Consider the following 12,196-nt stretch of genomic DNA (forward strand, 5'->3'; position numbering starts at 1 on the left):
GGAGAGTAATCCTGCTCTGTGCTGCGTTGTGATACTCGCTCGTAGCTTCGTGTCTGTTGTGAAGGATGCTTTCAAGATGAAGGAACTACATAAAAGCAAGAGGATGACTTTTCCTTGCAATAACTAACTTTTTTTGCTTGCTTGTTTTTTTCCTGCAGAAATCCCATGAAGAAAAAAAAAAGTGACGATTTCCCAGATCCTCTCAGACCTTCTGGCTTGGGATTAGGCTGTGTGCAACTGATTGCTTCTGTCAAAACGCGGCCCTCTTCTCTAAAGAGCACACACGTGGCCAATTGCAGCGTCTAGCACCTAAGGCCATAGTATTTGGGATTTGTAGTGCCAATAATGCTGAAGAGCTATGCTTTGTCTTACTAGGGCGCGGGATTGTACTGTTACCAGATTCCTACACCTCATTAACAGTGGGGGGGGCTCTTTGAATTTAAAGCATATCTGGTCAGTTATTATTGTTAGAAGGTAACACACACGTCACCACGTTTACTTTTGTTCCCTCCTCTTCCTTCTTCACATCCCCTCTTCTGACTAGAAAAGCTTGTGAAGCAGAAACATCAAATGCCTGTGCTGTGAGCCGCGTGTCGCAGCTGTCAGGAAGTGAAGGCATCGCGTGTTCTACAGTCGAGTGGGAGAGCTAATCCTGCGATTTGTTAATTGCAGTAGGTGGCATTGAAAAACATTGGTAACTGTAATAAGCAAGCAGGGAATTGCTTGCTGCTGTCGATAGCCAGAGGTGGGGGCTTCCCGTCTGGGAATGTGATTAACGGTTTTCCATGTCTCTTACGTGTAACTGTACATAGAGCAAGGGTTCGGTGGCTCTAACAAAATGAAGGGGAATGTCCAGTTAAATTTTACTCTTAAAATGTTGCTCTCTAAAATACCTTCAGCTTGAAATGAACCTTCTGCCTGGCCGAGGAAAGAACTCCTCTGTCTCTCTCACTCTGTATGGGTTAGAACTCGGTAGAGCTGCACTGTCCATTCTCAAACCAGCCTTCTCCCTTTCATTCTTCTCATGATTTTCCTTCTCCCTCCCTCAGTTTCATACTGTGTTTTCAAAAACGACGTAAATATCGTACTGGCTTTAAAGATCGGAAGCAGCTTTTAGGAGTCTGTGGCATTAAATTGCTTAGTTGGGAGAAGCTTTGACAAATAATCAAGGATTAAGGAAAGAGGAAGCAATTTCTCCACCACCTTCTCAGTGCAGGAATCCCCCTGAACCAGTCGTTCTCCAGCTGTTACTGATACAAACCTTTCAGCTTGACTTTACTCCAAGTAGAGGGCAAATTATTTTAAGCATTCTTGAGAATTTCACTTCATCCTGAGCTGTTGCGTCTTTGTAGCGTATTGAGCTCATTGCAGTTTCGAAGTGACTTTTCAATTTAATACCCACAATCTCCCAGTCTGGTTCCTACACCGTCATGTCTCAAATCAAACAAATATTGTCCAAATCAAACAAATATTGTCCGATGTTACAGAATGTAAAGCCAACCCACTCCAGACCATGCAGTTGTATCGTGAGGCATGTGAATTTTTTGGGTGCTCCAACTATCCGGACAGTTTTGTGGTATCTCACTACAGCCTCTTTCAGATATTTGTTTCTTCTCCTTCCACACGTAGAAAGCTGTTGCTGCAGTTAGAGCCAAACAGCTGTCGTGTATGGCTATTATGCCTCAGTAGAGTGTAGTTGGTATCACGTCATTTTACATTTTTGTTATTTGAAATAACAAAGAATAGTCTGTAAATGGTTTTTAAGTTACTCGAGTCTGTTTACTGTGTGTTTTTTCCCTTAACTTGTGTGCTTAGTTGAGCCGTGTAGAGTTTTTGTTTGTTTTAATGGATTTTCCTGTTTGTCGGTCTGTCCTAACGTTCACTTTCTCTTTCTGTCTCTCTCTTTCTCTCTCTCATTGAGAGGCATTGAATTACGTTTTCAGTAGTAAGGCTTCTTGCCGATATGAAGGGAACTTTTCAGAAAGAGACCTGCTCTGGGTCATTTAATTTTGAATACAGTTTTCAATCGTTCAAGTTTTGGATGGTTTATATCTAATGTGTGTTTCATTTTTTTGGAAAGCTATATTTTGTATTTAGGAAATGGTATACTATTTTGCTATTTGTACTGAGTGAGTACATTGGCATAAATATAAAAATTTATATATATACATATATATAAAATATTCTTTTTTGCCACACATTTTTGTGGTAAATTTGTGAGTTTGTCTGATGTTCTACCACAACGTGGCGTCTGATAACAGTGGGGTGGGGTGGGGTTTGTTATGTCTTTATTGAGTATTTAAGTACTTTTTGCAACATAAATAACTTGTTCATCTCTCGCCATTCCATCGGGCAGTTTCTTGTTCCAACCGGCTATGAGAAGCTTCGCTGTGTGTGTCGATGTGTCTGTCACTCAGCAATACGACCTAGCAAGGAAACCCGTAGGCATTTAGGCGTATATACAATACCGGGGTTTCATTCAGAATGAGCCATTCAGCTTTTATCCACTATCATTGTCTATTTAATATTTTATTACTAGCGCCTCTGTGTTTTAACTCTTAATTTATGATTATGCTTAAAATGTTTAAAATTTTAATCACGATAAAAAGAATTCCCTGCTTCATAATGTCCAGAGCTGCTTTATAACCCTGAACTATACTTTCTTTCTGTGATTACTTTTTGTTTTTTCTTCCTATGACAAAATATTAACAAAATCCTCTTAACGGTTCATGACATGAGAACAGTGATCCTGCAGCGCTGACTAAATAGGAAGCTTTGTTAGAAGACTTGAGGAATTATGGACCGAAACGACTTCCAGACGGTTGTGGAAGTCGATAGCCGGTTATTTGAAACCAAACTGGTGGCTTTTGCAGGATCGCGATCCCAGGACAAACTGCTGGGTGTCACCTGGGGGCCTTCGTACACAGAAGAAGTAATAGGAATGATAAATTCACTCGTGTGCTGCTTCAATTCGTTCTGTCGTTCCAAAGGGGTGTATCCTTCCGTTGAAGTGCTGTTGGTCGGTGCCAAGTCACTAGGGACCAATTCTCCATTTATAACAAGATGAGTGTCCAAAAGAGAACTTCATACCAAGACTGCTACAGCTCCAGGGGAAGGGTATGGTTGAATCGTGTGCGTATTTTAGGTCGCTTATGAAAAGAGAAAAACAAATATAAAAATAAATAGATTAAAAAGAAAAAAAAAAAAGGGCTGTGCTATCACATTTTTACTTCTGGATAACACCTTTCTTTAATTGTGTTCAATTTATCTTGTTCATTTTAGGTCAATGTTTAAACGTACAACACTTTGAACATGTGATTTGGTTACAAAAAGTATTTGTCTGAGGAATGGAGAGCTTGCTCAGCGGTTGATCAGTGCTGGAACTGCTGCTCGCAGACAGCTGTTACGGAGGATAAAGAGGTTTGATAAGCCAATAAAGAGCTTAAAGGCAGCTGCAGGATTTCATGGCAGAAAGATCCAAACAGGGTGAGCCACATCTGGATTTTAATCAGAGTCCTGCACGTTTCCTTACGTGGTTTAAGCGGTTGATAGTGATAATTGGAGCTTACTCTGCTTTTGGTTTGTTATCCCTGTGGTGGCTGCTCTGCTGCGTGGGGAGCAGACAGCGCTGCCTGCAGAGCTGACGCGTGTCCGCTTCCAGGCCGGTTTGTTTGGAAGTTAGAAGATACTGACCCGGGAGGCTCTGTACATTTAAAGTTCTTGATGTTGTTATAAAGCAGAAGTTACTGTCGTACCCACAGAGCAGCGATTAAACACGGAAGATCTTACCAGGTGAAGAGCGATGAACTGCAGAGCTGCGTTGCTGGGATGGGTTTCGTGTGCCAGGGGGTGGGTTTTTTCGCTCTTAAAGAAGCGTTAAAGCTGCTCCTCCATGTGGAGCTTGGGCTGGACTGTCCAGCTGTGCCTCGCGGCACCCGAAGGCCGTGCGGGCGCACAGGACAGCGCTTTGGGGGCACAGAAACATCAGGGAGGGGGACCTGCTCAGCCCAGCTGGGGTTCTGCGTGCATTCTTCTACTCTGTTAATATATATATATAAAAACAAATGTGAATAACACCCCACAAAGTTATTAGCTGAACATCTCTGGCAGGAAGTTATTGGAGCTTTGTGCTTAATGAGCGGGTCTGTGTTCTGTTATTAATTGCCTCCTCGCTGCCTGCTCTTTCAGCAGTTCTTCAAGCCAAATGCTTTGCTGTTGTTTTAACAAATAGTTCAAGAAATCATTTCAGCCTTGCTATTTCGAAGTAGATATTTAATCGCCAATCACTTTATTATAATTATTTTTGATTACTGACAAGGTGTTTACTTCCTCTTTAGTTTTAAGGTAGAATGAAGCGTAAACGGTTCGGTGTTTGTTACTTTGGCAGGTTTTTGTACTGGAAATACCGAGTCTGGGCAGCTGTTTCAGTGGACATTCCTCTAATTTAGAGAAGTTGAACTTTTTTTTTTGTTTAAAGCGTTTGTTGTGATTTTGATTTAGAATGTAGTTTCTGAAAACTTGTTATTGGACTAAAGAAGTTAGAGGTGGTTTCCCCGGGGTGGGGGCTGTGCCCGCAGGCGTGGGCACCGGCAGGAGGGGTTAGAACAGAGGCTGCCCCCTCCCTGGAGGGGTTCCAGGCCAGGTTGGATGGGGCTCGGAGCCCCTGAGCCAGCGGGAGGTGTCCCTGCCCATGGCAGGGGTGGCACTGGGAGGGTTTAAGGTCTCTTCCGACCTACACCATTCTAGGATTCTATTAATTATCAGTTTTTGCATCCCCTGCCTCTGTGTGGAAAACTGTTGGATTGCTTTTTCAGGGTAATTACAGGATAGGGTACAAGGGATTATGGACTTCAGCCAAGTGATAAAAGCAAAGATGGGGAGGAGGAGTTGCTTTGCATGCTCTGAGCTACAAATTGGAGGTGGAAGGTGATGAGAAATATTGATCACTGGTGACTTCTTGTTAGTGCACAATTTATTTTCAAGGGATATGTGCATTTTATGTCCCAGAACTGGTGGCAGCTCTGTTATTTTAGAAGTGAAAAGGGAACAGGTACCGAATTGCTTGCTTTGGGGTTTTTGTTTATATTTGGAGTAGCCCTTTGGGATAGATTGTGATAACCTCGTGTTCGCATTCAGACCCGTTGTGTGTGACAGTAGCACCTGAGCGGACAAACAGGCGCGTCTGCGAGCTGGGCATCGAGCACGGAGCATCCCTGGTGGAAATGTGATGTGGTGTGGAGATACAAGGAAAAAGGCAGCAGCAGAGAAACTTCTGTAAATGTGTACTTGTAAAATTCTCTGCTTGAGTGTGGGATTACATGGGGGGAGAGGCTTTTCCTTTTTTATCACCTGTATAGGTGTGTAAATATGCAGTGCCTGTATATTTTAGGGTTATATATATGTATATAGAGGAGCTGTATATCTATTATATATAAATAACTAGTAGACACATGCATAGGATACTGTTATATTTACATTTTTATATATTACTTTTCCTTAGTATGAGGTTATTTACTGAGGGTTTTGTAGTAACTCATTTATTGTTGTATAAACCCCTTTCTATTGTACCTGTGGCACTGTTGGTAGTGTTGCTCCAGAAACTTGCTCTGCTTGTGAACGTCACCAATATCCACAGCTTTAAAACCGCGTACACTTTTGTATTTTTATATATTTTTATTAAGAATTGCAGATGTGTTGGGTCAGAGCTGCCCGCTGGGTGGGCTTGGCGAGTGCAGCAGCAGCAGCGCAGGGTTCCTGCATCCGTGGGCTCCCCTGCCAGCTTCCCTCTCGTGACTCCAGACCCTTTTCCGTTCTTGGTCTCCCAGCAGCTCGTGCCAACAGGGAATAGTGGCGCTGTGCTGCTCCGGAGGGACTGGGGGTTATTGATCATTCTTGCATAGCAAAGGGTCCTGGCTGCTGCTCAGCTGGCTTTAGTTTGGATGGGGAAGGAGAAGCTTGACCTGCTGTTCCTCTTCCCTCGAGTCTGATACAGGGAGGCATCTTTAATCTTTTATTTTACTGACTTTGTACTGCAGCAGCCACTCTCTATAGAAACTCTTTCCTTCAAAGCTGGTGGAAGCTCTCCCTGGTTTCCAGCCGCAAGGAACCTCCCCAGCGTGCACCAGTTCTTACAGAGGGTGAGAAATTGAGCTCTCTAAAAGAAATCCAGGTCATAAAATCGATAGCGTGTATTTTATCCACGACTCCTCATCTTGAATCACGTCTGTTCCGCTGTGTTTGACAGGAGGTTGAGCCAGAGACATCGTCCTAGTACAGGTTTTATCAAAGCAAATGTCCTTATTTATTCTCCTCAAGCCATCAGTTTGCAGGTCCCTTCTCCCCCGTTTCCAGAGGTCTGTAACTCTGGCTGTTACGGTTCATGAAATTGTCTCCTAACATTCAAGGGTGTTGGGACAAGGGTGAGGGATCCGAGGAGTCCCTTCGCTGCTGCCCTGCAGGTGCTTGGCTCAGACTCCCAAACACCAACCCCAGCTGCAGCCTTCTGGGAAATAGTGCAGTGGTGCACGTTTGCTCCAGGATTCAGATCAGGGTCCTGTGTTCAGGTCATGTAAATGACCTTCACTTCTCTTTTTAGTCTCTAAACTGCCCCTCTCTGGCGGGGGAAGGTCTGGTCCAAGTGCCCTTTGTGCAGGTGGGCAGGAGCGTGGCTGTCCCGGGTGTCGGGAAGCTCTCCTCTCAAAGCAGAGTGAGTGACCCTTCTGTTCCTCTTTCCTGCTTAGGCAAATCACAGTATTCCTCAAGTTTTTATTATTAGGGATCCTATTTGTAACGAGGTGATTGGAAATATTTACATGTGAGCTCATGATGAACGAGTAAGCTCCAAACAACCTGAGAGCAGAGCTCTCTACCTGTTAGTGGCTGCGCCTTGGAGTGGTTTTCCTGCCTTTCTGCCATGCGTTCCTGGCGCGCACTCATGGACCGCTGAGCTGCCTCCACTGTCCTGCAACGTGAAAGTAGCACCAGATATTCCTTTGTGCATTTCTGTGTAGATGGCTTTCGTAGTTGGGGTTCTTAAAGCACTGATACCCAGTGTTTTCAGTTTGTTCTCTGAGGGGATATTTCATTTGCATCGTATGTTTTTAGCTCTCCTGTGATAACTTGTTGAATATTAAAAAATAAAAATATTTTGCTTCTATTGGGACATTTGTATACTCGCAACTATATTTCTGTAAACAGCTGCAGTCAAGAATAAAACGATGAAAGTTTTCATTTTGCAGTGTAAAGTCTTGTTGTGTTTTTTTCAAGGGCATCTTCTCTTTGCTGGGAGAAAATTCCCATTCTTCAGTACGGAATCAGCCCCTCTGGGAACCATCTGGCGCTCGGGTCATGAAATACGGGGAAGGCAGAGCCTGCCGTGGTTTGTGCCTGTGCTGCATCCCACGGGGGTTGTTCTACACTGTTGTGTGGGCACTTTTTTTAAACAAATTGCAATGTTTCTTTCTGGTTTTGTGATGTTAAATCCAAAGTCACCACCTTAACCGCCCAAACCCCACCCTGCAAACTCCAGAGCCTTTAGAGACATCGTTTCACAGCCAGGCTGTGTCCTGAGGGGCGGTGCAGGTGCCTCCCCAGGGTGGGCTGGGGGGCAGTTCTATCCCAGGGGGGTGATGCCAGAAGCCCTAAGCTGAGATGACTGGAATTAAATCTCCTCTCCTGAATAATTAGCACAGTCCCACTTACCCGCAGCTTTGCAGAGGGGAGGCCCTGGCCCAGGTTGCCCAGAGCAGTGAGGGCTGCCCCATCCCTGGAGGGGTTCAAGGCCAGGCTGGATGGGGCTCGGAGCCCCTGAGCCAGGGGGAGGTGTCCCTGCCTGTAGCAGGGGCTGGAACTCGATGGACTGTGAGATCCCTTTTGCCCCAAACCATTCCATGACTCTGTGGGTTGGTATATTTCTAAGTGCTAAAAAGGATCTGGGGATTGCGGAGGCTCAGCTGCATATTCCCCTTCCTGCAGAGATGTAACCTCTGGCAGCATGTGGGGCAGCAATTCTGTAAAACTATAAAGGGGCACAAAGAAACTGCAGTTACACGAGCTGGGCAAAATGCTGTACTGGGAAAGGTTTGAGGAGATCGCTCTGAAAAGCTTTCCCCTGGTGCTGCCCAAATGCTTACTGCCCGGAGCACTGCCCACTGCAAGGTCAGATGTGGCTGTGCTGCAGACATTTGTTATCCACCTCCTTGTTTGTGCCACATGACAGAAGAAAACACCCTGAGCAACCCTCCTCTTCCTCTCAAGGCTCAGAGGAAGGCCCAGCCCAGCCCTGAGCCTGGCATCTGCAGCTACACAAACACAATGGAGCCACAGCGCTAGGGGGTTTTGTGTTTATTAGCAACACAGCCACTGCGTGGGGGCCCAGGAGGCCGAGCAGGGCAGCCACTGCCTCGCCCAGCTCCACCGGGATCAGGTACATCAGCCCCAGTCAGAGTCTCCCCAAAACTGTCAACTCTCACCTGCTCTCACGGCTGCTCTTGAGGAGCGTGGAAATAAAGGCTGGGTCCCTGCCCAGGGTGGCCGCTTGTAGAAGGGCGCCGGAAAAGGCCTCACACTCCCAGAGCCATCAGGCAGGAACACGCAACACCCGAGCAGACACAGACAGTCCTTCGCTTGCAGCACCGGCCGCAGTGTCCCTGTCCCACCCTTTACCTCCTCTTCACAAACTTCTTTGTCACGGCGTTGGGGTTCAGACGCCTCCTGCCAGCACCCAGGGCCGCGTCCCGGATTTGCAGATTGGCCGCGCGGCTGTAGATGTCGTTTTCCGCAAAGGGCGAGAGCCCAGCGATGTAGTCTGGGTCGAAGACGTTGGTTTTCTGCCTGGCCTTGCGGGACAGCCGCTGCTGGGGGAAGGGCTGGTCTTCCACCAGGTGAGGGTTGTTTGCATGCTTCCCTCCTCTCGGGGCCGGCAGCGGGTACTGTCAAGAGAAAAGCAGTCAGTTTACTCGCTTCAGGGGCAACTCTTGCTCAAAGGGATTTGAAGATCACTGGAGGCGTCTGGAGAACCGAGCAAACAAAGCCCGAAAGCCCTGGTGTCAAGTGGAAGATCTGGAGGATGACCATAACTTTGCTTTGACTCCCACCTGCCCATGGTTCCCTCCAACCCAGGGGCTGCAGGCCTGGACCTCATCCCAGCACGTGACGCTACTCACCCTGAGCCCTCGGGGGTTCAGCACCTTGGGGTTGCGGGAGAAATGCATGTGGAGGCTCCCGTCATCGCTGACGCTCACGGCAACCTTCTTCAGGGTCTTGTTACCACAGTGAGGACAGAAAACCTTGGTCATGTCTGAAGTAGTCCTGCAGGACAGGGACAGTGGGAGTTCACAGTGGAATAGAGGCTCAACCCACGAGCGGGAGCACCCACCCAGCCCCCAATAGCACTGCACGCCTGTGCTGTGCACGCTTGCTCACTTGAAGCAGCCATGGCAGCGCAGGATGTAGCTCCGGGCCTGGCGGATCAGCATGCCGTTCACCGCCAGCACGTGGAGGCCCATCTGCAGCAGCACATTCTGCAACGAGAAGGGAGACAGTGGGATATCGTGAGCGTGGACAAACAGGAGCTTTAACTGGCGCTTGACAGCTCAGGCAGCGAGAGGCAGATAGAAGCAACACCAAGGGGCTTCGCAGAGGTATCTGTGATGGACAGATGGCTGCTTCTAAACTAAAAGGAGCTGTCACAAAGCTGGTCCCATCCTGCCCCAGGGACTCAGCAGTGAGTTCATCTCTCTCTCTGTGCTGGCTTAACCAGCCTAGAGGGGTGAGTAATCTGAGAATCTGCCCCTCAGCCCACCCCGCCAGCCCCCACGCTCCCGAGCCTGAGGCTGGAGCAGGCCCGTGCAGGGCACCCACCTGCATGGCAAAGTCAGTGGTGACGCAGCCAACCTGGACACCAACAGGAGCTGTGTCACGGTGCCCTGAGTCCTGCTGCACCTGCTTGAGGTTGCTGGGTGTTATCCAACCCTCGTCATCGCTCTCGTCCTCCTCTTCCTCAGCACTGTCCTCATCCTCAGAGTTCCGGTGCTCCTCAGTGGTCTCTGGGCTAATGGAGATGGCTTGAGCTTTCTGTGGGGGAGAAGACAGTCGGCTATGGCCCACACAGCACGCCCGGTGCAGGCCAGCACTGCCCACAGGAGTCAGAAAAAGCCACCCAGAGACCAGGGCAGCAAGGACAGCGAGGAGAGGAGGCTCTGGGTCTCACCAGCAGCTCCTGCAACTCCTCCTCAATGCTGGGCAGGGGGGCTCGCCAGTAAAGAAAGGAGCTGAACTCGTCACTCTCAGACAGAACCGTGCTTCTCTCGGGGCAGGGGTGATGCTGGCCTTTCCCTGGGCACTTGTGCTGTAGGTGGACACAGGCCATGGGGTTCCTCGCCTGCAGGCTCCGTGGGGCTGTACCCTGTGGCCTGGAGGGCTGCGTCCCCGTCCCTTACCTTGGTGGGCAGGTGGAAGCCGGCGAGGTGCAGGGGCGCCTCGGGGTGTCGCGGGGTGGAGCTGAGCTGCACCTGGGGAGGCAGTGCAGGGGTCGTGGGGCAGCCCAGGCACCGGGCTCCCACCCCTGGGGCTGGGGTCTACCTTGTCGGGGGGCTCCCAGCGGAGGCCACTGGAGCCGTCAGTCTCGGCCTGCAGCTGGCAGGTGAGGGCCAGCACCTGGAGGTCAGCGGCTGAGAGGCTGGGGTAGTCCCCTGTCTTCTTGGAGAAGTCGGTCACTGTGGGGCAGGGAATCACAGAATCCTTTGGTTGGAAAAGACCTTTGTGACCATGGAGTCCAACCGTACTGGTCCATCACTAAAGCATCCCTGAGCACCTGATCCGCCTGTCTTTTAAATGCCTCCCAGGATAAGGACGCCACCACCACCCTGGGCAGACTAGGACAGAGCTTGAGAACACTTTCCATGAAGTAATATTCCCTAATGCCCAATCCCAACTTCCCCTGGCACAGCTTGAGGCCGTTTTCTCTCATCCTATTGCTTATTACTCAGGAGAAGACACCAACACCTACCTCGTTACAACCTCCTTTCCAGGAACTGCAGACAGTGATGAGGTCTCCCCTCAGCCTCCTCTTCTCCAGCCTAAACAGCCCCGGGTCCCTCAGCCACTCCCACAATTCCTGTTCTCCAGCCTCTTCCCCAGCTCTGTTCCCTTCTCTGGACGCATTCCAGCCCCTTAACGTCTTTCTTGTAGTGAGGGGGCAAAACTGAACCCAGGATTCGAGGTGCAGCCTCACCAGCACCGAGTACAGGGGGACCATCCCTGCCCTGCTGCTGGCCACCCCAGGGCTCATGCAAGCTAGGATGCTGTTGGTCTTCTTGGCCACCCGGGCCACTGCTGGCTCATACCGAGCCGGCTACTAACCAACACCCTCAGGTCCATCTCTGCCCGGGGCAAGGGGGCTCCAGTGCTCACCGAGGCGCAGGAGCTCGGGCCGCGGGCGGCGCAGGTGCAGCTGGCAGGGCAGGGCGGCCATACGACGGCGAGTCGGCCGGTCACGGATCTCGGCCAGCACCTCGGGCACGGTGTACAGGTTCTGCGCGATGTCCTGCGGGCAGCGCTGTCAGACCAAGACCGGCCCCGGTTCCCCCCAGGACTCCCGGTCCGCCCGGCTCCCCTGTGCCTCCCCAGTGCCAGTGCCCCGCTGGATCGCCCCGGCTCCCCTGGTCCACTCCGCCCAGGCCCGATCCCGGTACCCTCAGCTCCCCCGTATCTCCCGGTTCCTGTCCCCGCCCCCCTCCCGGATCTCCCCGGATCTCCCCGGCCCCAGGTCCCCCAGTTCCTGGTTCCTGCCCCGGTACCTGCAGCGGGGCAGCGCTGAGGAAGGCCCCAGTGTCGGCCACGACATGCTCCACGCGCGCCATGTCTACAGGAAGCTGATGGCCGCGCCGCGGTGCCTGCCGGGAGCTGTAGTCCTAGGCGCCGGAAGCTCCTCTCCCTGCCGCGGTGCCTGCTGGGAGCTGTAGTTCCGGATGCCGGAAGTGCGTCCTGGCCGGCGCGGTCAGGTGACGGCGCGGTCACATGACGGCGGGCGCTGGAGCCGGAAGCGGAGCGGGAGCCGGTAACTCAGGACGGGGACCGGGACGGGGGGAGGCCGGGCTCTGCCGGTACGGCTCGCACGGCCCAGCCCAGCGGGGCGATGGGGGCTGCTTTGTGCCCCCCTCCTCTGCCCCCCGCTCCTGCTCGGCCTCTGTCTCCC

The 12,196-nt window shown here is 50.6% G+C and overlaps 3 protein-coding genes across 8 annotated transcripts in view; 2 read left to right on the top strand and 1 right to left on the bottom strand.

Annotated features, from left to right (window-relative positions):
* NFAT5 (nuclear factor of activated T cells 5) overlaps positions 1 to 7,705 on the top strand; it is a 72,365-nt gene extending 64,660 nt beyond the window's left edge. For 4 of the 5 annotated variants that reach the window (XM_054078584.1, XM_054078585.1, XM_054078587.1 and 1 more), the window contains exon 14: positions 159 to 7,704. The gene's annotated coding sequence lies outside the window, so the exon portion shown is untranslated. Of the gene's footprint in view, positions 1 to 158 lie in introns of all 5 variants that reach the window. The other variant, XM_054078586.1, reaches the window with a different exon arrangement.
* Positions 7,706 to 8,026: 321 nt separating this feature from the next.
* Positions 8,027 to 11,930, bottom strand: NOB1 (NIN1 (RPN12) binding protein 1 homolog). Its single transcript, XM_054078806.1, has 9 exons — positions 11,799 to 11,930; positions 11,413 to 11,545; positions 10,582 to 10,715; positions 10,440 to 10,511; positions 10,211 to 10,348; positions 9,862 to 10,074; positions 9,424 to 9,521; positions 9,165 to 9,309; positions 8,027 to 8,930 (listed from the first exon to the last, which is right to left on the bottom strand). Exons 1-9 carry the CDS (start codon positions 11,859 to 11,861, stop codon positions 8,661 to 8,663), a joined length of 1,266 nt encoding a protein of 421 aa, XP_053934781.1. The 5' UTR covers positions 11,862 to 11,930; the 3' UTR covers positions 8,027 to 8,660.
* Positions 11,931 to 11,987: 57 nt separating this feature from the next.
* WWP2 (WW domain containing E3 ubiquitin protein ligase 2) overlaps positions 11,988 to 12,196 on the top strand; it is a 44,539-nt gene continuing 44,330 nt past the window's right edge. The window contains exon 1 of one of the 2 annotated variants that reach the window (XM_054078405.1): positions 11,988 to 12,058. In XM_054078405.1, coding sequence (XP_053934380.1) covers positions 12,019 to 12,058 — 40 coding nt within the window. In that variant the 5' untranslated portion in view covers positions 11,988 to 12,018. Of the gene's footprint in view, positions 12,105 to 12,196 lie in introns of both variants that reach the window. The other variant, XM_054078406.1, reaches the window with a different exon arrangement.

The sequence above is a fragment of the Cuculus canorus genome, chromosome 13 (assembly GCF_017976375.1).
Source record: "Cuculus canorus isolate bCucCan1 chromosome 13, bCucCan1.pri, whole genome shotgun sequence".
Classification (NCBI taxonomy): Eukaryota; Metazoa; Chordata; class Aves; order Cuculiformes; family Cuculidae; genus Cuculus; species Cuculus canorus.

Excerpts from the sequence above, each read along its gene's own strand:
- NOB1 (XM_054078806.1), bottom strand. The coding sequence starts at position 11,861 with ATGGCGCGCGTGGAGCATGTCGTGGCCGACACTGGGGCCTTCCTCAGC. Across the intron at positions 10,512-10,581 it reads GCTGGGAGCCCCCCGACAAG|GTGCAGCTCAGCTCCACCCC; the intron begins GTAGACCCCAGC and ends CTGCCTCCCCAG. Across the intron at positions 9,310-9,423 it reads CGCTGCCATGGCTGCTTCAA|GACTACTTCAGACATGACCA; the intron begins GTGAGCAAGCGT and ends CCTGTCCTGCAG.